The 25,418-nt window shown below is 39.8% G+C and overlaps 2 protein-coding genes across 3 annotated transcripts in view; one reads left to right on the top strand and one right to left on the bottom strand.

The window, feature by feature from the left end:
- The window catches only part of FIP1L1 (factor interacting with PAPOLA and CPSF1), a gene marked incomplete at its 5' end in the record, with an annotated part of 40,588 nt that extends 30,476 nt beyond the window's left edge, over nt 1-10,112 (top strand). Inside the window, 5 exon segments of the mRNA XM_010002501.1 lie at nt 77-131; nt 1,918-1,973; nt 4,620-4,845; nt 8,963-9,100; nt 9,791-10,112. Coding sequence (XP_010000803.1) covers nt 77-131; nt 1,918-1,973; nt 4,620-4,845; nt 8,963-9,100; nt 9,791-9,938 — 623 coding nt within the window.
- Nucleotides 10,113-11,004: 892 nt separating this feature from the next.
- The window catches only part of LNX1 (ligand of numb-protein X 1, E3 ubiquitin protein ligase), a 71,501-nt gene continuing 57,087 nt past the window's right edge, over nt 11,005-25,418 (bottom strand). For both annotated transcript variants that reach the window (XM_010002499.1, XM_010002500.1), the window contains exons 7-10: nt 21,003-21,180; nt 18,954-19,182; nt 12,413-12,571; nt 11,005-11,681 (exon numbers count right to left, since the gene is read on the bottom strand). In XM_010002499.1, coding sequence (XP_010000801.1) covers nt 11,546-11,681; nt 12,413-12,571; nt 18,954-19,182; nt 21,003-21,180 — 702 coding nt within the window. In that variant the 3' untranslated portion in view covers nt 11,005-11,545. The remainder of the gene's footprint in view (nt 11,682-12,412; nt 12,572-18,953; nt 19,183-21,002; nt 21,181-25,418) is intronic.

Here is a 25,418-nt window from a genome sequence, read left to right as displayed (position 1 = left end):
GTAGCCAGATTCTTCTATGTGTTATGTTGTGTTTTTTCTTTTCTTTTTTCCCCTCTCACCTACTTTATTATTACAGGCTTTCCACCACCACCTGGCGGTCCTCCACCTTCCCTTATACCCACAATAGAAAGGTGATTATTTCTTTGAAATCTTACAAAGCAATAAATCAGATTCTGCAACTGAAATAAATTAGTAAGGCGTCTTACACTACCTAGTGTTTCATGGATCTTATCTCAGAGTGGGAAGATAGTTTCAGATTTTTACAGTATTTGTACAGAAACGTTACTAGTCTCACCTGTCTTGCCCTTAATATTCTTTTGAGTGGGTTACTTGAACACATAGTAGTTTAGTTAAGTTATGGACTGTATCAATGCCAAGACTTAATAATAAAGTCAAGTTTATTAAAGTGTTCTTCAGTAGTCTGAAGGCTTATTTAAGTGAACCCAATACCTGTCAGCTACTGTATCCTTCTCTATAAATGCAAATAAACAATCTGGCCAAAGATTCAAGCCCTCATAAGCTATAGGAAATGCCAGAGTTCCACAGAATCGAAATTTGTCTTTCTACTGTGTTTTTTTAAGTGTTCAGCTTTAATAAGCCTAACAGTATTTTTTTCGATACCTTTTAAATATACATGTATGTGAGTACATATATATATGTGTGTGTTTGTGTGTGTGTGTGTAAAAAAACAGAGAAGGAAAACATTGGCCAGAACAGTCCTTGAAAATGTTTGTATTTTGCTAGAGGCCAAAACCAGGTCATATGCAAAGTTCATTTAAGAAAACAATGTAAGCATCTTGCCAGTCCTTTGGATTTCACTGAAGGAAGGTGTACGCATCTGTTCCTTTGAAATGGAAAATTCTGTTAACATATATGCCACAGGATGGTGGTAAATCTCTGAGAAAATCCTCATCTGATTTAATTCAGAAAAAAAGCACTAACTGGATGCTTTTGATGTGCATGAAAGTAAATTTATTATTTCATGCTGATCATTGCTGTGAGTGACTGCTGTTTCTGACTGTTAAACTGCAGTGATTACATTTACTTGTAGTGACTATTTATATAGTTTCTGAATTATGAAGTAAAAAAATGAAGTTTATTGTGGAACTTAGGAGCTAAGTCTCATAATTCTAAATGTTTAAATGTTGTGTTGGCCTTTCATTATCATTGGTTTGGTTTTAAACTAAGTTAACCCAAAACTTATTTCTTAATGTTATCATGCTTTCAAGTGCAGAAATAACAGGGTAAATACTGCAAAGAGAATTAATTTGATTTATGTAGAAAGTGCTAAAAGTCATTAAAGTATTATATATGTATGAATTATGTCCTCTGCTTATATCATCCTTTTTAACCTTTCTGGTTTTTACCTACTTGGCTTGGCTACCACTGAAAGAAGTCAGCATAGGAGAAATGTGTAGCTAATGTAATAGTTTATGTATAGAACTATGCATTTGAAGTCCACCTGTTCTTAGGTGTGCTCACATACCTGCTTTTTAACAGAAAGAATGAGAATGGCTTCATTCATGCATGAAGCACTTTCAAGCAATTGGAGCTTAGTTCAGTATCTGTGCAGAAACACAGATACTTACGATACAAGAAACATTTGAAATAGAAAATTCATTGAAAATACAAAGAACAACTTTGATGATATGCATAGTTTTTGTGTTAAATTCGTAGAATCCTAAGATGCTACTTTCACTTCCAGTAGCAAAATGTGACATTTGTATCGTTGGGTTTATAGACAGCTTCCTTCATTAGGAATGGTCAAAGTGGAAGACTTAAATCCATTCACAGCAAACACTTTTTGGTTTAGTCTGTATGGTGGTAAGAGTTATGGGGATTAATATTAAAAGTATATGTTTCTTGATGGAGGTAGCTTTGATGATAAAACTGGATTTTGTATTTTAATTTCAACAGTGGACATTCTTCGGGCTATGATGGCCGTTCTGTTCGTGCATTTTCATATGGCAGTGGTGAGTTCAGGAAATTTTCACTAGTGCTATATCAAATTGTTTGATACACTTATATGAGGATTTTAGCTAAGAGACTAAAATAAGTCCTTTCAGTAATTAATTATGAAAGCTAATTGCCTACCACTGGAAACAGATACATACTTTTACAGGCTGGAGAGCTGGGCAGAGAGGAACCTAATAAGCATTCAACAAGGGCAAGTGTAGGGTCCTGTAACTGGGGAGGAAGAACCCCATGCCCCAATATAGGTTAGGGGTGGACCTGCTGAAAAGCAGTTCCAAGAGGAAGAATCTGCGAGTCCTGGTAGATAGTAAATTATCCATGAGCCAGCAATTTGTCCTTGTCACCAAGAAGGCCAGTGGAGTCCTGGGGTGCATAAAGAAGAGTGTGGACAGTAGGTCCACATGACAAGAGGGGTCATTCTCTCCCTCTACCCTGCCCTGGTGAGGCCACATCTGGAATACTCTGTCCAGGTTGTACGGTGACACTATGCAGCTTTAAATTTTTAAATCATCTCCAAATTAGACTTAAGTCTCCCAAACTATAGATTGTTCAAAGTTCCCTTGCTTCCTGTTTTAAAAATAAAATCACAATTAAGCTTTGAACGTGTCTTTTTGTAGAAATTATTAGAATAATGCATGAACAAATAGTAGGAGTGACATGTTATTTCATTCTAAATAGTAAATGCATAATACCAATTTGTATTAGAAAGTAAGCTTTTTGTGAGTTGGGAATAATTACTGGTTAAAATCTAGATGCAAAAATGCAGAGTATCACATAACTAGTTTATCTCAGATTATTGAGGTGCAACTGACATGCTTCTCTCTAATGAGGATTACTGCAGATATGAGAGAGTAACCAAAATAACATAGAAGTTTATACTACCATTAATAATTCTTGTGTAGTATACATTTAAAATTAAACTTGAGTTTACATTTTAGATCAGAATATTTTGGCAGCCAATACCTTGTAGACCATACATATATTGTTGACATAGTGGCAAGTCAAGAAAATTACCAGTCTTTAAAGTCCAGCTGGATTTTTTTTGCTATTTCTGGCTGCTTTCCATACAAGAATTTCAAGTTTTGGCAGTATAATGAACAACACTCTATTGTGTTATTATATTTTGTTCTGTTAACTCCCCATTTTGTCTGTAGCCCTGAAGTGAAACAGTATCAAGCATTTTGTTAGAGGCAAAATCTCATATAAATGCTTTTTTAAAGAAATATAATGCTTTTCATTGCAATTGTATTTTAACAGTGAAGTGTTTTTTCCTGTTCCACTGCCTGCTCAAAAGGTCTTTTGTATTCCTCCTTTGAAGGCTTGGCAAACTACTGTCTTAAGCTTCTGCCAAAGCTTTCTGGGGCAGGCATACCCCAGACGTTGTAGGAAAGGCAGTCTGGCCATAGCTATCAGGAGAAGCCACTGGTTTCATAACTCTACAGTATTAAATACGGCGTCAGTAACACACTTTACATTGTTCAATGGGTATTTGTGTTAATTATACTGCTAATGTCTTTTTGTAACATCATGGAGTCAAGTGAATATTGTTCTCATATTGTAGATAATGAAGTGGAGCTCAAAACAAATGATTTATTGAAGGCTATGTTATCTTTGGCTAGCAAAGCAGATAAACAGAAAGTGAGAAGTCCTCTGTACTGTAAGTCCACTAGAGAGTGCTGTTTCCAGTTAAATACTGCAGCCCTTATTTTTCATTGACAGGATGCTTTCACGGGGCTTCTGGAGAGGGAGGGCAGATCAGAACAACCAGGGTACTAAGAGTAGTAGTTATTCATTACATCAGGGTTGACAGAAAACAATGAAAGAAGCATGTCCCTCATGTCTTCCCCTTGCTGGTTACCTAAAAACGTTATGGGACAGTGCTCCTTCTGAACTTCTTAAGCATGTCTTTTAGATTAAGACAATATGCTTAATTTTCTGAAACAATTATATCTTAATGGTAGTAGTGGTTGTGCGGAGTATTCGTTAGAAATGGTATCTTACAAAGCATGAGTTTTGTTTCTTTTCCCCAGAAGGAATTTATGGAATTTATTTCTAAAGCTGCCGTTACATCTGTAGACAGAAAAGTATGGCAAAGCACAGTATAGAATATAAATTAGTGAATGAGAACTCTGTAACTAAAATTATATTTTAAATACGATTATTTTAAAGAGCAAAACATAAAAATAGTAGCATACAAATGTTAAGTTGGAGGCATTGTTTTGCCTTGTTTTTCTTAACCGTGCTTTCAGAGCCACTGAGTTTCAAAGGCAGTTTTGTTTTCTGTTTGGTTTTGTTTTGTTTTTCCCCCAAAACAAAACCATTTGACTAATAAAATAAGATTCTTTCAGCAAATCTTTGCACAGTGTTTATTTTATTTTCCAAAAGGGTTTAGAAAGTCTTAGTCGTGTATATCCTTTTTCTGTAGGTCTTTGTAATGAGTATTTAAATGAGTGCCAGAGGCCTTTATTAACATCGTGGAAGAAATGCAGAGTTTGCTCAGAATTAGCCTTTATGTGGAAGGGAAAGATTAAAAAATCCAGTTGGAGGATGCTGACAAATGTCAGTGTTTTAATGCATAAATAGTATTACAGTTTTCATATGGTATCTGCTTTTGTTCTTTCTAATACCCACGTCTTTCTCTTTAGTCACCTTTCCGCACCTTGCAGGTTCTGCTCCTTCATGGTCTAGTCTTATGGACACCAGCAAACAGTGGGATTACTATGCGCGAAGAGAGAAGGATAGAGAACGTGAGAGAGAGCGATCCCGAGATCGGGATCGCGACCGGGACCGAGACAGAGACAGGGATCGAGAACGTACCAGAGACAGGGAAAGGGACCGAGATCACAGTCCAACTTCAAGTGTCTTCAACAGGTTAGTCTTAAGCATGCTGTAACTCTGCTGTCTGTGATAAACAGTGTATTTCAACATCAAAATTTAGCGTTCAGTTGTATATTCTAAAGAGCTAGAGGGTGTGGCTTCCTCCCCTTCTCCCTCTTCTCTTGGAAACTACAATTAAATTTGTAAATGTAAAAACAGAAGCTTAAAAATTACAGTAGGTGTCTAAACTGGTCGTAGTGCTTTACAAGTTAAAGGTGTGATTTAAGACCGATGTATGAGCAAGACATCCAGCTCTCTTTGACATCAGTAGTTCTAGAAAAATCTGTAGAAATAGTAAATGAGTCTTAGTTGCCAGTTCAGTGCTGAGAGCAATGTGGTGCAACGTTTGACCTTAATTAATCGTGTTGTTAGCTGCTGAAATAGTTTGTCATTATCACTGGCTGGACAATAATCTGTGCTGTTTTTTAAACTGCTATTCCAAGGTTGAGATTTTTTTTTTTCATTTTCAGGAAGATAACAAAAATAATGGCAGATAACTGTATTTGGCTTTCAACTCCCTAACTAAAAAAGCAAACAAAAAAAAACAAAAAAAAAAAAAGAAACTTGCAACTCTTCTGTGGTTCATGTGCACCAGTACAAAGCATTTAATGTTGTGCTTGCTAGGACTAGAGCAGAGGTTTATTGGCTTGCCAGTTTTGTCTAAATTTACTTTGCTCGTTATTTTCTAAGTATTTTGGGGTCAGTGTTCTGATGCCTTTTCTCAGTGTTTTTCATTAAGTTTCAATTTTTGCAGCATATATGTTAGCTGTTAGGCAGATTGTTTTAACAGTGGTTTTGCACTTTGGGAAATGAGAGCAACATTACTGCGATTGAGAGATGCCAGTTATTGCATTATGATTGTTAGCTGAAGACCCAAAATGGGTGCAAGATAGAGGATTTTTCATGTGTGCTGATGTGGTGGTGTCCTCTCCCGTGTGCATGTGCAATGTTCCAGGATCAGTTTCTGAGCACTGAAGGCCAATCTAAACATCTGTTTCTCAGACAGATTGATTGAAGGCCAGAAAGAAGCCTGGTCATTCAAGGGTGCTTGAAATGAACCTTAATAGCTTCCAGGCCTTGAGAAATCTCTGTGCTGCTGCCAGAGTTATCTGTAAGGGAGGGGGGAGAGCAGGCCTCAACTTTTTAATGTGACTAAATTATCCACCATCTGTAGCAAAGCTGTTGCCACATGGCTGTGTAAAAAAACGGGAGGCCCTTAACTAGTACAAGTTGGTTTAGGAGTCACAGAGAAGGTGGGAGAGGCTTAAGACAGAACATGCAGACAAAATGTTTTTAAAAAAGGTTTCTTTCTGGCTCTCTGCACTTACGAAAATAAAATGAAAACAGCTATGAGGAAGAGAATGTGAATTATTTTAGACACTGCATAGATGCACTACTTTTATTTAAATTCCCTTTGTTTAAACTTTGTTCAAGTGACACTGTGCTGGGATTTGGAGTAGTCATCTGTAGCTTTTTACTGCGCAGAATTTACTGCTTTCAATGTTTTTAGCAGTTCTTTTCCAGATAAATAGCCTATGTTTCTGCTATAGTATTTTTCAAAATTTTAAGAAAATTGAAATTATTTTTATTCAATGAGTATAACCAAATGTTTGAAAATGAACCTTCAGATGTCTTTTTATTCTTTTCTACCTTTACCATGCTATCCTCAGATGAAATTGTGCATTTTTACAATAAATCTCACTCTGCCTCCTTGAGAAGATGCCATTCTTTTTGGACTTAGATCTCTCCCGCAAAGACTTTTTTGTTTGTTTTTTTTGATACTTTCAAGTCAATTAATTACCACTAAGAATGTAAACTTAAGAATTTGATTGATACCTTACCATTTTGTGGTTCTTTTTTAGAAATTTGAAAAGCAAAAGCAAAACCCCAGAACTCTATTTCTAAGGTCCAGGAACCCAATAATCTTATGTAGCAGAGCAGATGAGGGTCTGTCTGGCTAAAAAACAGCTTTACAGGAAAGGAGTTGGTGAACTGGTTGGCAACAAATTGAATGGGACTTCTCACTCAATCTGCAGTAAAGGTCAAAATGCATTGAACTGTATTGAATGTAGCCTGCCAATGGAGAATGCTGTTACTCCCTTCTTATATGGCACATCGTACATCATGCAAAGTACTGTGCCCAGTTCTGGGACCTTTGATGTGGAAAAAAAGAACATGGGTGGACTGGAGAGTCCAATGGAGGCCTGACAAGGTAGTTAGCAAGGCTAGGGGGATGGAGGTTGAAAAGAGAAGGATGAAGAGGGCTCTTAAAGGCTACTTTCAACTACCCTAAGGGATAGTTATAGAGAGGACAGAGCCTTTTTCAGATAGGCTCTTTTTCAGAGTGTGCAGAAAAAGGACAAGAGGCAATAGTAAAGTCACAACAAGGGAAATTCCACTTAGATATTATGGGGGGAATAATCACAAAAAGCATGATCAGGTGATAGGACAGGTTGCAGAGAGAGGCCATGGAATCTCCAGCCTTGGAGATATGCAAAACTTGACTAAACAAAGCCATGAGCAACCTGACCAGACTTCTGAGGTAGCCCAAGTGATTTTTCCAGCCTAAATCCTTCTGTGATTTTCTATTGAAGGGTATTTGAATACATGGGAAAGTTTTTGAACATACAGATATATATATATATATATATATAAATCAGACGTTAGACATTTCTGCCGAAGTGAGATCTCTGAATTGTGAAGTTAATAGCTTGTAGTCTGTTTTGAAAGAGTAATCTAAGGTGTAGAGAACAAAGATTTTATGGGAGTGGTTTTGGACTTCTTTGCCAGGAGGGCACGGGTCCTCTTCCACAGGTTAGAGATGGTAGTTACATCAAGGCTGTCCCTGAAAGGCTTTCAGAACTTTAATGTAAGCCTAGATAAAAAAATGGGGAGATCACCAGTGTAATATTAGGTACATGGCATTTATTCCTGTTCCTGAAAGCTCCCAACATACTGGACTTGGTAAACTGTACTTATCTTTGTTACTTTCAGACACACAAGTTGTCATGGTTCCTTATTAGTTTGCCAAAATAAGGTTTAAAAGGAGCATTAATAACATTTTAACCTTTTCCAGTGTGTTTTAAAATAGTTGTGTAACAGATCAAATGCAGACTGTGGGTTAACATTAAAGGTTTTGGATCTCAGCTTTGAAACCAAGCCATAAGTCTCCAAATAGCTAATTTCTTCCTGCAAGCTTATCAGAAGGCAGTGCTAGACATTCAGATTTTAACTTTTTAATTAGATATTAATCATCAAAATGTTAGTTATGGGAAGTAATACCAGATACTGGAAGTAACCTATAGTTGAATTTTTTCTGCTTTTTTCTATTCCTGCAAGCCTGCAAAAATGCAGCATTTAAGCAACTAAGTTCTGCTAATGTAGCATGTGAGTGGTGCTGGGTAACTATAGATACAGTTTGAGGTGTTTTTTTTTTCACTGAACTGTTAGAACTGCTGTTTTCATCAAGTTGAAATATGAAAATACATTCTTAAGTAAAGCCTTTAAATTCTTGTGTAGTAACATTTTGGGGTTTTAACCAGCATTGTGGCAGGGCAGCACTCATGATAATCCAAGAGGGAAGTGGAAGCAGAGACAACATTGGCACTGGAGAGAAATCAATTTTAAAGGCAACCCAAAACATTGAGTGTATTTTACTGTCAGTCTCATTGCATCTAGCTTTTCCTTTCTTGAAGCTGATGTAAGGAAATAGAGCAACTGTACCAAAATTTAACTTAATTTACGAAAATCCTGTAATAGCAAAAAGTGTGCTGATAAGTGTTGAGTGATCCAAAACCACTACAGTTTATGTGGAATTGTACTTTGTTCAAACCTAGATACACATTTAAGCTTACCTGCCTGATAACTCCTGTATACATTTAATTTGACACTGTTGTATTCTTTTTTCCTTCAATTTTCATTGCATTAACCACAGAAGCCTAGTGTGTAAGGTGACAAGTTGTAATGTCCTTTTAGCATATGTTGTGGATCTCATTTAGAAACCCTGAAGAAACATTAAGATTCTTCTGTCATTAGTCTTGAGAGTCTGTAAGAATTTCTTAATTTATAGACTGCTTGGTGTTACTGTCTGAAAATAATCTTCTTCAATCAGTGATGAAGAACGATACAGATACAGAGACTATGCAGAAAGAGGCTACGACCGCCACAGAACAAGTAGGGAGAAAGAAGACAGACACAGAGACAGGAGACACAGGGAGAAAGAAGAGACTAGACACAAGTCATCTCGAAGGTTTGAATTATTTTTTTTTAATAGGATACAAAAGACATGACCAGTTTAAAAAAATAAACTTCTAAAAGAACCCCAAACAAACTGGAGTTTTGTGGAAAGACTGTAAACACTTAGATGTACTACTTGGAACAAGTCTGCCATATAAAATGTGGACAGAGAGAAAGCAATGTTGACCCTGGGTAACTTCATATTAAATGATGCATGTGACAGTCTTTGCTTGTGAACATCAATTACGAATTTTGGGAAAAGTTTGGTAAAAATAGTGGATCAGAAAGAGGTGCAGTGAAGCTGACATTCATCAGCATTAATGTAAGAACTTAACAGTGATTTTTAATAAGTAAAATAGCCCTCATGGTCACTTGATAAAAATTGATCAATTTGATCCTTTTTAAGTTAGAAATAAAGTTTTAAGTCCAGGGAAGGGGTCAATAAGAATGTTAATCCCTTAAGTGATGGCATTAGTGACAGTAGAATATGGGTTACAAATGTGAAAAATTATTCCAGTTTCCCAACAAAAAGTACAGGATAGGTGGATGTAAGTAACATTCCATGAAAAATTCAGCTCAGAACAAGAGCAAGTGACAGTTTCCAAATACAAATGCAAAAGCTGTGGGGTTTTTGGTACTCAGCAGTTAAATGGGGCCTGAAGTGCCATGCAATTGTTTCAGATATTTTTTTTTCTCTCTTTAGTAACAGCAGACGCCATCACGACAGTGAAGAAGGGGACAGCCACAGAAGGCACAAACACAAAAAATCCAAGAGAAGCAAAGAAGGAAAAGACGCCAGTGGTGAACCTGCTCCTGAACAGGAAAACACTGAAGCTGCCCCTGCAGAATAGGCTTGTGTGATTTTTGCCTCCTTGCATATATATTAGTGCCAGAAATAGATTACTATAAATCTTATTATTTTTCTGGATATTAAAATAATTTGCTCTTAATCTTGTTCTGTTAGTTTGAAATAAAAAGTTACTTTGTTTTTTTTGAAAATAAAAGAACAGATTTTTCATGTTAAAGATTCCTGGACTGACTTTGTCTTCTAAGAAACAGTGACAAAACATCTTACATCTAGAGGGTTTTGCCTTATATACGCAAGGCTTAAAGTCCTTCTGTCAAATTGTCTCCTTTTTTCATAAGCTGAGGTGAAGGTAATTTCTTTTACTGACTTTAGAAACAGTGCTCATACACTTTATTATATACCAACATCTGGAACAGTGTGTGTTTACTATGGCTTTTGGAGTTCAGATGTGAAAAGGTTATCCTTTAGTACAGGGACAGGCAGGAATTGCAGACTCTTCAAGAACATTGTACTAAGGTGAAAGGAAAAAAAAGAAAGGGAAACTGGGAATGGTGCTGATTGTTTTTAGTCTGATGGAACACTGAGTGCAGTGATCATACACTTGGTAATTATGCTCCCACAAAAAGCAGACATAAGGGTGAACTATGCTGGATCCCCTGCTCATTCTCTGTGGCTTAAGAGAAAGTTCATTTTAGTCTTTGTTCTAGGGGAACAGCTGTCCTTAACATGATGAAGATTAACAAATGTATCCCTTCCCAGTGCTAGCTTGTGAGGGGGAAAAGAAAAAACAACCCAACAAGACTTTGGAACATGGGTAGTTAGCAGAGAAAGGCAAAGAACTATATTAAGAAAATATAAGACCATCTCATCACTTTCAGATTTACCTCCATCCAGAGCAGCAAGTGTGATTGGCATGGCAGTCCTGCAGAAATTGTACTGCCCTGTCAGGGTACTATTTAGAAGACTCAATGGTATTTACAGGATGCAGTGTACTTCCTTAGAAACAATTATTCTATATAAAAATCCTAGATTTAATAGTATTCATCAAAACATACAAGGGAAACAAGGTTGGTTGTTTTTTTGGATTAAATTAATCTCTGTACAAGTACACAGTTACAGTTATTTTTAATTCTTTTAGAAATTTAATTCACAGTATTACAGACTAACAAACAGTACTTGAAAGTCTTGAAAATACCAGCCTCATGCTGACCATGAAAAGGTACACATAATCAAAGTGCTATCAACGTGTTGGATAAAAACCTGATTTTTGCAACTAGAAACATTGCAATAAATGTTCCATTAGCTATTCGAGGATTTCTTTTTGTAAATAAAAGTGAGTGAGCAGGAGCAGCTGCTCCTTCAATTTCATTATTATAATAATGAATTGACTGTATGTGTAAAAAAAAACAACAGAAAAAAACCTTAAGAACACAGGGAAAGGGAAAGATAAGTCTGTCACATCACTGAAGTGATTTTTCTGATACATATCCCTGCTTTGCCTAAACTTGCCTTTTGTTGACATGCAGGTTGCAATTTCACAAACCTTTTCTTTATAAACACATACTTGATCCTCCCCAAAAAAGCAGAGACTGATGTTCCTTTTTTTTTGCTGTGTTAAATTACTTGTCATACTCTCCATGAAGACTTGTTTCATAAAAACGTGCCAGGCCAGGACACAATTGTGAGAGTAATTTTTCCTTTCAGTTCTTTGAGCATCCTTGCCAAGCAGGCATGCATCATTCCTGATGTGTTCCTGCCATTGACAGCAAGGAGGATGTCACCACATCTGAAAAACCAAAGGTAAGTATGAGAGAACAATTAGACAAGGTGACATCTTAAATGCTTGCAGATGGCAAAGTATCTCCTTAAACTGGAAGAAAGGAAGAAATAAGTATTACTCTTACTTCTCTGGCTAGTTACTGTTCATGAATAAGGGAATAAAGCAGGTGAAAATATTTCATTCTTTGGGTTTTTTGTGGGGTTTTTGTGAGTTTTTTTCTTAGCAACTTTATAATTAATTAGACATTTGAAAGAAAATAGGATACAGTTCTTTCAGATGGGAATGATCCATGTTCTGAACGAACCATGTCTTAAGATGTTAATTGAGCAAAGATTGCTACATAATTCTGCATTTGCTCTCTTACATTCTACTGGTGTTTTCAGGGAAGATTTTTGGTGTGGGGTTATTTTGAGCTGGGGATGTGGGAAAGCTCTGTATTCCCTCAGAAATCAAACTGACATATTCATACTTATTCATATCCTATTGATTGCTAGGCATCTGAAAACTTCACACTCTGAAGGCAAATCTACTAACGTTCAGGAGACTGATGTCTTATGTTCAGATCTGTCAGAGGTAATTCTGTATCATTGAGTCCTTTTCCACCCCCTCTACACTGTCTTCATGGAAACGTTAAAAAAACCCCAAACCTCAAACAGAAACAAAACCAAAAATCAACCTCAAATTAATTAGAAGAAAGACTTTCTTAAAAGCTACTTTCATTAGATATTTATAATTACCTAATTCTGCCATCATGATAAGCTGGTGTTCCCCCAACAATGGATTTGATGAAGAATGGTTTGTTCCCAGTATGTTCTTCATAACCTCCCACGATGCTGAAGCCGAGACTTCCAGCTGTATTTCTGCGTAATACAATTTCTTTGCAGCTGTACAAATACCTGAAACAAACCAGACTAATTAAACATCTCATGATTACCCTTAGATTCTGATGAATCAATGATTAATCTGCCTTTTCAGACACCTGTAGAGTGTTTTGAAGGTGCAAAATAGCACCAAATTCCTACTGTATGAAACACCTACACTCCTGTTATCATAGTGCTGCTTTCCACAACCAGTTATCCTAACAGTAAAGTTATTAAGTAATCTTTGAGTTAATATATTAAATAAGTTTTTTCATAAGGACTTAATAATTGAAAAACTTTATTCCAGAAACTATTTTACTTACTTTTACAGTCGTCTGACTTGTTTTATCTTCCAGGTAAGAGCTTGTATGTGATTAACTGTGTCAAAAGTGGTCAGGCATTTCTTACAGGGGTGCATGTCAAAGCTAAATAATTTCAAGGCCAATGAAATGAGCCAAAAATCAAAATTCACAGAGATGGCACAAAGGAGAGTACCAGTGAAAGAAGGAATCTTGAGTAATAACACATGATGTTCCTGTAAGAAAGCTGAAATCTGCTTCTCCCTCCATTTGTTTTTGGAAATGTATTTTAGGAGACTGTAAGTTATGCTGAGTCAAAGTTTAGCTGAAACAAGGAATAGGAGAAAGCAAGAGTAGTAAGGTTATTAGAATCTTAAACTTTGCCTATTGCTCTGAGTCCATTAATTTAAATACCTGGTTTGTTTCTTCTTTTATTTTTTAACTAAGCAGGAAAAAAAAAAAATCCCAATTTCATCAGCTAGAGAGCAACAGAAATGTCTGTCCTTAGTACTTAAACCAAGCATCATTAGAAGTGTACTTGGGAATGACTGAAGAGCCTGAAAATCCTTTTGTTATTCCAAATTTTAAATTACTGGCTGGTCTACCACAAGCAACTGTTAAAAGCTCTATTCAGAGACTCTTCAGTTTCTAAGAAACAGCTGACACTTCTGTAGAATGATAAATAACTATCTTACAGACCAGTATCTCTAGCTTTTTAAAAAATTTGTCAAATAATGCTTTTGCTGTGTTTCACAGCAGAATTTTATAGTAATACTAGATTAGTCTCCGAGGACCTACAAATATTCACCTGCTGCCAGGATGGTAGGTATATAATATTTGCACAGGAATTCACTGGCTGTTAATGTAAGAAACAGGTGACATTTGCTTCTTTCCTCAGCAGCCAGGCATTATTACTTTACCATCTGTGGCCTTCTTCAATATGCAAAATCACTTAAACCCTCTATATTTGATGGTACTTATCAAGGTCACGACCAAGCAATGCCAGGATTCAGCCGTTAGTGCTATTACCTAGTGTTGACTTTGGGGGACAGGGCTCTCTGCTGCCCAGTGATGTGCTTACTGCCCTAAGGGGGGACATCACTGAAATTGAAAGGTAATCAGCTAACCCCTAACACCTTAGAAAAGAAATAGCTGAGCTGCTACAAACACAAGAAAACACAGCAGGGACAAACAAGGCTTACATGCATTTTGTCCATAGAGTCTGTAAAGTTATCGGTTACACAGCCTTCATCAGTCCAGAAATCATAAATACATATTTGCTGTCCAAGTGTATACTAAATTTAAGTACAATAGACACAGCATACTAGCATTAGGATTGCCCTCTCTGCTAGAGCAGAGGGAACGCATGGGAAGCGAGGAGAAGAGAGCAACTACTCTGTCCTGGCTGCAGTCCCCTGCACTGCCTGAAGCCTCTCAGAAGGGATGGTGCAACCTGCTGTGCCAACAAGGCGCTGGAGACCAGGAAGGCAGGAAGAGAGGTGTTGGAGTGAAGCTGAGTATGGGAAAAGGAGAGGAAAGGGGTTTTCACAAAGTGTTTACATGTTTGTCATCTGTAGTTCCCAGTACCCAAACTGGTAAATAAATGTTTTAAAATAAATTTGTCAAGTCTGTTTTGCCTACAACAGTAACAGGGAAGTGATTTCCCTGTCTTTACTCTGACCCATGAGTTTTCTCACTTCTGCTCTTGTTTTCTCTCATCCCACTGGGGGTGCTGAGTCATGTGGGTGCTTGGTGTAGGCTGGGCCCAACCCCTCACAGTGGTCATAGCTAGAGATCAACTCTGAACAGAATAGGAGTGGCTAGGTAGTGTTTAAACCTTCAAACTGATGTTTCCTTATCTTCATCCCACGGGATAGAGGGCATAAACACGGCAACGCACCATCCATCAGCTATTCATTAGTGCTGTCAGAAATGTGAAAAAGATGCTGGGAAGCTGGATGAGCAAAGCTGAGCCACATATAACCCGTGGGGTACTGCTTGTTCCAAACATTTTAGTACATAAGCAGAGCTGCTTGCTCTGCCTAGCAAAGAGAAGCCCGAAGGGAGATAGTTCATTTGGGTCTGTTTACGGCTGTGTAGTAATAAAGACAAGCTAGAAAGCACCACCAAGAGAAAATGAACTGAGAACTTGCGTCATCTGAAGATGCTTAGGGTGTTTGAGCAGATTACTTCTCTGCAGTAACCAAAGCCCCAGTCTGTGTGTTGTGACCCACTTAAACTGCCATAACCCACTAAACCGCAACCAGTCCAAGAAGAAACAGCTTCTGCCTTGGAAGAGGGCAGCTCACAGTTTTTTCTGCCTCTATCTGTAATGACTCCAAAAGCTGAGGACAAGGAGTAATTTGTATGAACTTGCCTCAGATTCAAGACTAGAGGATAAACAGTGTCTAGACAGAGGGTCCTATCATGAGATACTAGAAATGAGCATCAGTTACTCATGCAAGAATAACTTAAAAGTGCTTGTTTTCAAGTAGTTAAATGCACAATTCCTGGCTGCTTTTCACAAAGGATGAGTAGACACGCTCTGGGAATCAAAACCATCCTGATTTCAGGAGGACTTCTAAAATAACAGGTATGAAAAGCATGGCTCCCCCTCTGCCCTGTTACAGTAGATGTCTTACAGTGGAGTACAGTAATATTTGACAATTACTTCCATCACAGCCCTACGGTCTGGGGGAGTTGCTGTCCTCATTCCATGTTTTACATCCAGTTCTACCTCTGGTTTGCAGAATGACTTTGGCCACTTCCTGTCTTGCTCATCTCACTTTGCAGATAAAGAAAAGCACCTGTGTGAAGTACTAATGTTTGTAAATGTTATGACAGGACGATCTATAATGTATTTTTAAGTGGTAGTCAGGGGAAGGAAATTTGAGGAGAGCAAAGAAAGGAGAGCAGGAAAACAAGTAATAGTAGAAGAAACATCAAGAAACTGGGGAAAACACTTTTCACCAGCTGCTCCACATTATTTTCTTTGTGCATGCTTCACAAAAACATTTCCCTCCAACACTAAAAGAGACCTGTGCTCCTCAAAAACAAACAATTAAATTGGCTACCCTGAAATAAGACTTCAGGCGGGAATACTTAAGGTCCTGCATCACTGCTTCCTCCCCACGCCCAGCCCGCATGCAGTCCAAGTTTTGACAGATGTCAGATGCACATGTGTGTCGATTTTACAACCGCCACATATTGGATTGTACTACAGAAAGAACAGAGGAGTTGTTTATGTACTATCAAGCCATGTAAAAGTGACTGAGGCCAATTCTAAGATCTCACAAGAAAAAGGCTGAAATTCAAGTGAGAGCCACATAGCATGCAACACAGCTTTTCCAAGGCTTTGAGCTGAGTGAGGAGTCAAATAACCTGTCTGATTTCTGCTGCTACTGACTTGGTCCAGAAAAAATGGCATAATTCCCTAACTCAATATTTGTACCTCTTGCCTGTGCCCATCACTGTAATGTGCATGCAGTCCTTGGGAAATGGGGAAGGTCCTGAGCTAGAACAGAGAATTAGGATTTTACAATTCAGCAGCCTCAGAAGTGAGGAAGGCACACAATAATGTAGCTATTACTGTTTGCCTGTTTTCTACTTCTTAAGTAATGGACAGAGGTCTGTAGACATCCTCTAGTGTTTAGCTCAACTCAGCACACTTTATGGGACCGTCCTTCACAGGATTTTCATCAAAAGTGCATGTTTTTTGAACATGGAAGGAAACATGCTCCTCTCTTCATTTCCTGAGCCCAAGTGTCCTGCTCTAAGCTGCGATGTCAGGCTGCCTCTGCACTCCCTGCCTTGTTTGCTATGCACAGATACTCATACTGCACTGCCATGCCTTGTCTTTTTTTTCTTTTTTTTTTTTACCAGATAATAGTTTTCTGTAACAGTCTAGAAAGCGTGAGGTGGCAGGCAGTACGTTGAGATCTAGTGGGATGTGATTCTTGCCAAAAGCATACAAAGCCAGATAAGGAAAGGTTAAATGCTCAGACTGGAGGGAAATGAGTTTATGTGGTACATGTCCTGGTGAGACATCTTGTTGGAGGACTTCCAGATGTCTGATGTGGGCTCTGGAGAGGCAGTACTCAGAGGGTAAGCACACTTATGCCAGGGAAGACTGAAGGGGCTGATAATATCTAATGAGCAAACCCAAACCTCATCCTAGCACCTCTACTCAACCAACCAGCTACTAATAAGGATGCAGAGCACCTTTCGTGCTGTCACATCTAATCAGTATCCATCCCTGTTTTAGCCTGATGCTCAGAGCAGTGGAGCAGCTCAGCATACCAATCCCCCTACTTTCCCTTGGCAGCAAAGGGCCACGCTGTGCTTTGTGCACAGGGTCACAGCTGGGAATAGAGTTAACAATGAACTCCTGTCTTTAGCCTTTCTGACACTGAGGCTGGTTTTCTTTCAGACCAAAGGAGTGGGAATGGCTTCACATAAACAGCCTTTGGAGAGTCGGGGGGCAGAGAGACTGAGCTTAGAGATTACTTTTAGAATGAGAAAAAACACCTTTCCATCCCAACCTTCAAAGCAGAACTGACAGATGTGAACCCTGGGTGCAAGTCTGAAATGCTGTGGAGCTCTGTCCTTCATCTCTGTCACTTTACTGAGGACATGGGGACTCTGGGCAGCTGTGGGTAGAAGATGATGACCAGGCAGCTCAGGATTTGTATAAAGCACAGCAAAGGTGGTGTTAGGTCAGGCATAGGCAACGTACGATTATTTCAGCCAATCTAGCAGTGGATGAGAACTAAAGGCAAGACTTCACGTTGCAGATTGCAGCATCTATAAGGCCTTTAGTCTGCTTGCTGTGCTCCAGCCTTCATGTTGGTGCACAGCTGTTGAAGCACAGGCGTGCATAGCTGAGCAGGAAGGAGGACCTCTCTGGGGCTGCCTGTCTGCAGTGAGACTAGGTGGAAAATTTTACCATTGCATGGGGTAGCAAATGATGGGCCATCCATTTACTGTATCTTCTTTTCACTGCTTTTCTTTCACAGGAATAAGGATGTTAGTCCTCTTCACTGGAGGAGGAACCTTTCATCTGTGTGGGTAACAGAAACAGCCTGCGTTCTGCTCTTGCAGTACTTCAGCACATGTTGCACAGTTGTTAGTCTCAGTCCAAGCCCCAAAACACATATGGCCCTCACAGCAGACCTTGCTGCAAGGTGAATGGGCTCAAAATAGCTCTAACCAGGAGGAGGGAAAGCATCTAATCTGCTTTGTGGGACTCGGAAATGAAGAGGACTCCTGAAACAGTGCCTAGAGAAAAAACCCACCTGTTCTGCAGACCATCTTTTCATGCTTTCCCAAAAGAGAGAAAGAGACCCTCTGAACTGCTGCCAGCGTTCTGTGTATGGGTAAAAGTAACTTATAAGCTAAACTCTTCGCTCTTTAAACTTGAATACAAATTTCAACTGTGTGATGCTAGCTTTGCATTTTCAGAGATTCACAACATGTCCTCATTTAATACTTTACAAAATGTCCCTGAAGCTGCAGGTATCCACCCTGCAGACCAAGCGTGTTTGAGAGAACTTAATGACATGCGATGTGGCTTTTATTATTCTTACTGAAATGACAACACAGCTGCTTCCTGTGTATGACAAATGTGCTTCTTTCAGTCGGGGGTGGGGTTAAAAGAGGTGATTCAGAGATACTGGCCAACTGCACGCACTTTGCAACATCTGGGCAAAGTCAAACATTTCAGCTGGATTTGGCTAAGGAGAAGGGCTGTACAACTTGAGAGCTGCAGGAGGGGTAGCTCTGCCTTCTGCAGGGTGGTCGAGCCTAGACCCCACTTCAGCAAGCTCCTGATTCCCTGCGAGCTTTTCCTTTTGCTCCCTAAGTGCCAGATATGTTTTCAAGACTGAAACAATTCCGGAGCATTTCCTCCCTTGCAAGGGGATCTGTGTGTCTATTTTTCCATGTACACATACCCTTTTTCAAAAGGGAGGTATTTAAAGTCAACTCTGTGACACAGCCTGGATTTAATTAAGATGTCATTGTAATGAATCAAATAAAAAGGAAAAAAAATTGCCAGAAAATACAAAATCTCTCTTTCCTCCCACTCCCCTTCAGCAAGAGAACACAATCTGTGGACTTACCGCGGCAGCCCCAGCCACATAACCCAGGAAGGTGACCACTCGCTGCTCTCTGTGGTGTCCTGCATGGCCCCGGGGGGCGGCAGGCGGCCCTGCTCCTCCTGGGCTCCGCACGCTCTCATCTCCAGGGCTTTCAGCACCACCGAGGAGTTGGTGTTTTTCAGCAGGGCAACAGCCTCACTCCGGCTGACACCCGTCAGGTCAATCCCGTTCACATTTAGGAGGATGTCACCTGAGACCCATAAAACAGATGATAAAAAAACCCTGCAAGTGTTTCCAGAATCTTCTTCCCACCCCCACAAACAAGTCAAAGGCACAGCCAAGAACTTGCTGCCTGATGTGGCGGTTTGTTAATCCTATAGTTTAACGTGGATGTGAAGCATATGCTAGTACACATGCCACAGGCATGAGGGAAGGGGCTAGAACCCCGTACACCGGAGCATTGCCAGGCTGGATGAAGCCTTTGGTTTGGATTTCTTGTCACATCATGTCCTGCATCTGGACCCAAACAACACAGCTGGGGCCCTGCTGTACCAACAAGCTTTGGTATGGGCACTTGATGCTAGTCCAGGTCTCTGAAGCCCACTTCCAGCTAACAACTTTAGTACTCAACCTGAAAGCTCAAAAATGGTTTTCTCCCAACACTCCCTAAGCTGAGGACTGCTGCTCCAGCTGGCTGTTCGTAAAGTTTGCTTTGAGGAATAATGTATTATTATTTTAATGTTAATGCCTGTTCGAAAGGCCACAAGCCAAGACATCTTTCTGTATGCCTTATTTATAATGTAGGCACAGCAGCTTCAGAGAAAAAATGCAAAGATGACCTCAATTACTACAGGGAGAACAATAAAAACGTCACCAATGTCGTGCAAGTGATCATGGTGCCAAGTGTTCCACTACCCTCCGCAGCAGGCTCCGATGCCAGGGCTTCCCTGGGTGCCCTCTGTGCTTTGCCTGCACACTTCTTCAGGCAGGGGCTGTATTCAGGGGCAGTCCAGGCACTGCAACATCAGCATTAACCCCTTCTCATGGTCTGCCCCGATGAGACAGAGAACAGCCTGAGGGCTGCTCTAACCCATGAAGGCTTATGGTGCTGTTCATTTGTTTCTAATTTGATCAAATTAATGAGGCTGAATTTTCCATGCTGCCTCATGATGAATATTTTTTGGAAAATGTATCCTGCTGAGAAGCAGCAGTCATTTCCCAGCAGGAGAAAAGGGGAATCAGCTGGTTTGCTCCTGTTGTCATGTTCTTACATTGGTTTTGAGAGCAGCTGTATCTCCTGCAAAGGGGAGGTTCCCACGTGTGTCTGTGCCAGGCACCGTGACCCACACTTCCCTCACACTCAGGATTTCCCTTCAGCTTCTGAGCAGCAACTGGACTGAAGTTGAACACAGAGGATGAAATGCAAGGGGATTAGGAGCTATGTGGTTGCTGGATGCAGGGTACCAAGGTACCATCTAGGAGATGTAACATCCTGAAAACTTGTATATTGCCTACCTATTCCCAAAAATCCCACTGATAAAATATGTTCCTCATCTTACTCTAAAGGCTTATTCATGAAGAGGGGAGATGCTATTAATTTTATCACTCTGCTTCTTCAAGAGCCGATAGAATTATGAAGCTAATGTTTCCAGAGATTACATTGAGCCACAAGGCTCAATATTGCTTCATACATGATGGAAATTCTGGTGCTTCATATTTCTTTACAAGGCCATGAATGATGACCAACAAGCACAAAAATTTACATTAGAAACCCACACAGGTTGCACAATGAAAATTTCAGTAGTTAGGAGATGGTGGTGCAAGCTTATTTTCCTCAAAATACTATTTGTCTTTTTCCTATCAGACTATGCCTACATCCCACTTCACAGAGACAGTTATTGCTGCATATTACACCTTTTCTTATAGTTGATTTGAGATTCTCTAATCTGACACACCCCAAAATCTACGGGATGGCTAAAGATGTTAGGGCATGATGCTCTTTCACCATTGCTCTGTTTTTTAAAGGAATCTTTTCAATTAAAGCAGGCGTTCAAAATTCCCCCTTTTTACCTGTTTTTATCGTGCTGTCTCTGCTGATAACTCCTCCAGGTTCGACACTTATCACATAGACAGGCAAATCCCATTCCCGGTTAGATGCTCCGCCCGCTACAGTCATTCCCAGTGATTCTGTGTGATCTTTCTGGACAGTCACCACCTTCTCGTGACAGGTGACGGCGTGAAGGATGCTCTGTGATTGAGAAAACAGCAACAACAAACACAGTGAGCATGGGGCCCTCCCTGACAGCTTTGGCTATTTCTACTGGAATTAATACTTGTTGAGGGAATACCAAAGCACTTGACAGCCTCCTGCCAGGCCTGGCCAGATGGTGAGCATAACTCTTTCAAGAGCTGAGGCATCTGAGGAGGCAGAGCTACCCCCAGGATAGTCCTTGCTTTAATAGTTAAAGTCAGGCAGTCCTTCCACCAAATAAGAAGTGTTTTAGTGTTGGGAGTATTAGAAACAAGTCTTTGTAAATAAGGAATCTGCCTCTTTAAAAAAATGTTCTTGATATTAATATCACTAGTGCTCCTCCTATCTTTGACTACCAGGTCATGGTTCTTATCTTGCTGCTTGCAGTCTGCATGTCATCTGTATAGTTAATGAGAAATAGTCCACCTGGTTTACAGGAATAAAACTCTCAAGGACAGATTAGAAGAGAGACCCTTCATTTGTTCTTACAGATTTCTTTGTTTCTGTAAAAGTTACTAGTGGGAATACACTCGAATATGCGTTCAGGAAAAGAGAAGGACATTTATTAAGTGAAGAGCCAGGAGCATAAAGGGTGTTCTTTCCAGTACTTGTTCTTCAAGGGTCATTTTGGGACAGCCAAATCTACTGTCTGAGTACAGTCATCCCCTTATATTCCTCTCTTGAACAGGAAAAGCTACATACACACCACTGGTCCTGCAATAAATAGTGCAGGGGTGAGGGCGAAACAAACTCACAGGTGGCCTGGAGATGGAGAAGCAACACAAGCTTCTACTAACCCTGTGAACCAAGTGTCACGTTTACAAAGCATTCAACTCTTACAGAAGAGGACACTTCTCTAGAAAATCTGGATTAAAATGCTAATTGCTTTGATTTCCTTAAGTGTTTCATAAACTGTGCTCCTGGCATCAACTCCTGAAGATCCCAGCCCCTCTTGCAGGAACAGCACCACCCACTCCAGGCCCATATGTAGATGTAACAGCATGCTGCTAAATACATTTCATATGTATATTAAAAAAAAACTCCCAACCTTCTCGTTCACCACCATGATCTCACATTTGTAATATGCAAAATTAAGCTATAAAACTAATTTAAAACCACATTAATATCTTCTTAGAAATCTGAGACCCCATAAAGGCATTCCACCTCAATTCCTGGGTCAGCAGCACAGAAAGTGGAGCAGGCAAGTCCATAGCTGCTCCCACAGTGATGACAGTGGAAGAAGAAAGATGGCAGCAAGAAGTTTTTATGGGAGTAGGGCAGGCTAGATCTTTGTTTTGTGTTGTGTTTTGTTGTTGTTTTTTTTAAAAGGTATGTTTGCTGAAACTAACTCCACATCAGAATTTCTGTGATGCAATATCAATAACAAAACACAGACCTTTCAGCAGTTTAGGAAAGGATCTCAATTCTTAAGCAGAACAACGGTGGCAGCCAGAGGGATGAAGGAACAAAAAGTCAAAGAGCTCAGTGAAGAAGTTCTTCCCTTAGTCACTGGGACAAAAATCAACTTGCTATCGTTATTTGGACATGTCACATCTGATCCATGCAGAACACAGTCACCGTGTCAGAGAAATAGGTCTAAGGGCTTGCAAATGAATCTAAAATAATCTGGAGATCATAGAATCATAGAATCTTAGGGGCTGGAAGGGACCTCGAGAGATCATCTAGTCCAACCCCCCTGCCAGAGCAGGGTCACCTAGAGTACATCACACAGGAACTCATCCAGGTGGGTTTTGAATGTCTCCAGTGAGGGAGACTCCACAACCTCCCTGGGCAGCCTGTTCCAGTGCTCTGTCACTCTTACAGTAAAAAAATTTTTTCGGATATTCACCTTGAACCTCCTATGCTCCAATTTACACCCATTACCCCTTGTCCTATCACTGGTCATCACTGAGAAAAGCCTAACTCCATCTCCCTGACACTCACCCCTTACATATTTGTAAACATTGATGAGGTCACCCCTCAGTCTCCTTTTCTCCAAGCTAAAGAGACCCAGATTTTATAACATTCCCTTAGAAAAAAAAACCAAACAGTTTTAACATATAATTTTAACCTCTTTTGTCTTTAAGGTGTAAATTATTTAATTATAGTAATTCTATCTCTGTGTAAAATAAACCTAATGTTTCATTCATGTTTGTGTCAAAACATTGACCTTTTTCCCCTGGAAAAGAATGGCTTTGCATAAGGAAAAGGCCTTTCCTGAAGCATGTGGGATACAGGCACTACTCATTTTCACAAAATGCAGTCTGAAATTTTGCAGCATAACATGAAGATGAAATTAGACTTGCAGTTCTGAGTATTCAGAGCAATTGTGTTACATATGCTCTGTCCATCCTGTCTTAGACACTAAAAATGTTAGCTGATAACACAGGTAATGCTCTGGTTTTGAGGGATCAGCTCAGAGAGCAGCAGATTCCAAACCAGTGCTGGGTAACAGATTTTCCTGTTGCAATTCAGTGAAGAATCATATAAGCACTGGTACTTGTATGCGCATGTAGGGCCAGTTTGCCTTTGAAGCTACTCTTGCCACATGCCATTTTTACATAGTTGTGGATAGAAAGGAATCATGGCGACTGGACTGAGACAAAGGCAATGATGAAAGGAAAGTAAAGCCTTTCTTAGTAAACACACGTAGGGCTTTCTTGGAGGTGAAACTGATAATGAGTAAAGCAGTTAAAGGCAATGTTTATCAGTGACTGCATTTCAATGCATTCTCTTCTAAACAATTGTCCCTCTCTGTCATTTTGAAGTGACCTTGGAAGTCACAAGAAGAAAAACATAACAGTTCATCTCCTCCTCTTTTTAATTTTTGTTTCTTTTATGTATATTTACTGGAAAATAAATATTTACAGCAGATTATCACAACATCAAAGGCATGACACGTGTCTTGCAGGCCAAAGACGTAGCTGTGTCTGTTTGGAAAATGTACTTCACCTGAAGGTTAACCTGCTTGTATGGCCAGAAAACATTGCCTGCTCAAGCAACAAGGAGACAGATTTAAGTACTACACAATTTGTTAGAATGAAGTAAGAAAACAGTTCCAATTAAAAACAAGTGCTATCTAATTAATGGCGAAGCTCCCACTGACTTCAAAGAAATCAAATCTGGCCCGTTTATGTGTTACAGCCCAGCTTAACAACCTCAGCTGCACAAGAAAGTGTTTCTGACATCATCTCTTTTCTGAATCCAGGCAGCAGCCAGAGCACTTGGGGTTGTGCCTCCCATATCTCCATACACAGGAAAACAGCTTGGTGAGAGCCTGTGTAGGACCAATCACCATACACCAGGCATCACTGCCGCCAGAGAAGGGCATGGTCACTACAGACAGACTGCCCTCCTCTTTCTCCAGCACCTTTTGGGCTGCATGGCTACTTGCCATTGGCATTGGCCTGAAAAAGAGCCGCCTTCTCGCATTTTCCAGATGGAGTCAGGCTGTCATGAGGGCAACAGCTTGGCCAAAAGCAGTTCCTGAGCTGTCAAACGAATAACACAGCTGCTGGAAGCTGGAGTTTATTCTTGGTACTGAACAGAGCCAAGGCTTGAGAGCAGATTTCAGCCTATGTTTACATACATGCTCTACCAGACCAAAAGCTCACACTGCCTGAAGCTCATTGTGTCCACTGGCTGTACTATTCTCCTGATCTATTGCCAAAGCATTTTCTCTGATAGAAGCCCTCCACTGCACACACACAAAGCTAAAGGGAGTTAGGAACAGATCAGAATTTTCTTTTTTTTGGCTGTGATCTTCCCTGGAAAATGCCCAAATGGTGTCACTGAACAGAAACCTACAGCAGCACACCCACTCATGCATTTATGTAGCACCCACCTCTTGTGGCAACCCAGAAATTCCCCTAAAAGCCATGACCTATCCAACAAACATTCATCTTTAAAGGACTGTTGCAAGATCAACATTGGCCCTTCAATCTCACAGTTACCCAAAACTACGTTGGATTTCCCAAGAGTTCCTGCCTAACATGTCTCAGTACGGGAAGAGAAAATGAGGATCTAGGGCAGCTTACGGAAGACAAGCCATGTTCCCAAATAATTCTATGTAGCACCAATTAATCAGATCAATGTGGTGGTAGAGCCAGTTGGTGCTTGGAGCTTCATTACAAACCATATAGTAGCAACACAAGCTAATTGCTGTCCTACGCATATCTCCCTAAGGAAATCATTACCTCATTAGGAAGTAATGCCTTGCATATGCATGATTAGTT

Source organism: Chaetura pelagica, unplaced genomic scaffold, assembly GCF_000747805.2.
Source record: "Chaetura pelagica isolate M959 unplaced genomic scaffold, ChaPel_1.0 scaffold67, whole genome shotgun sequence".
Taxonomy (NCBI): Eukaryota; Metazoa; Chordata; class Aves; order Apodiformes; family Apodidae; genus Chaetura; species Chaetura pelagica.
Note: the sequence above shows the minus strand (reverse complement) of the source record. Positions and strands in the feature narration are given on the sequence as shown.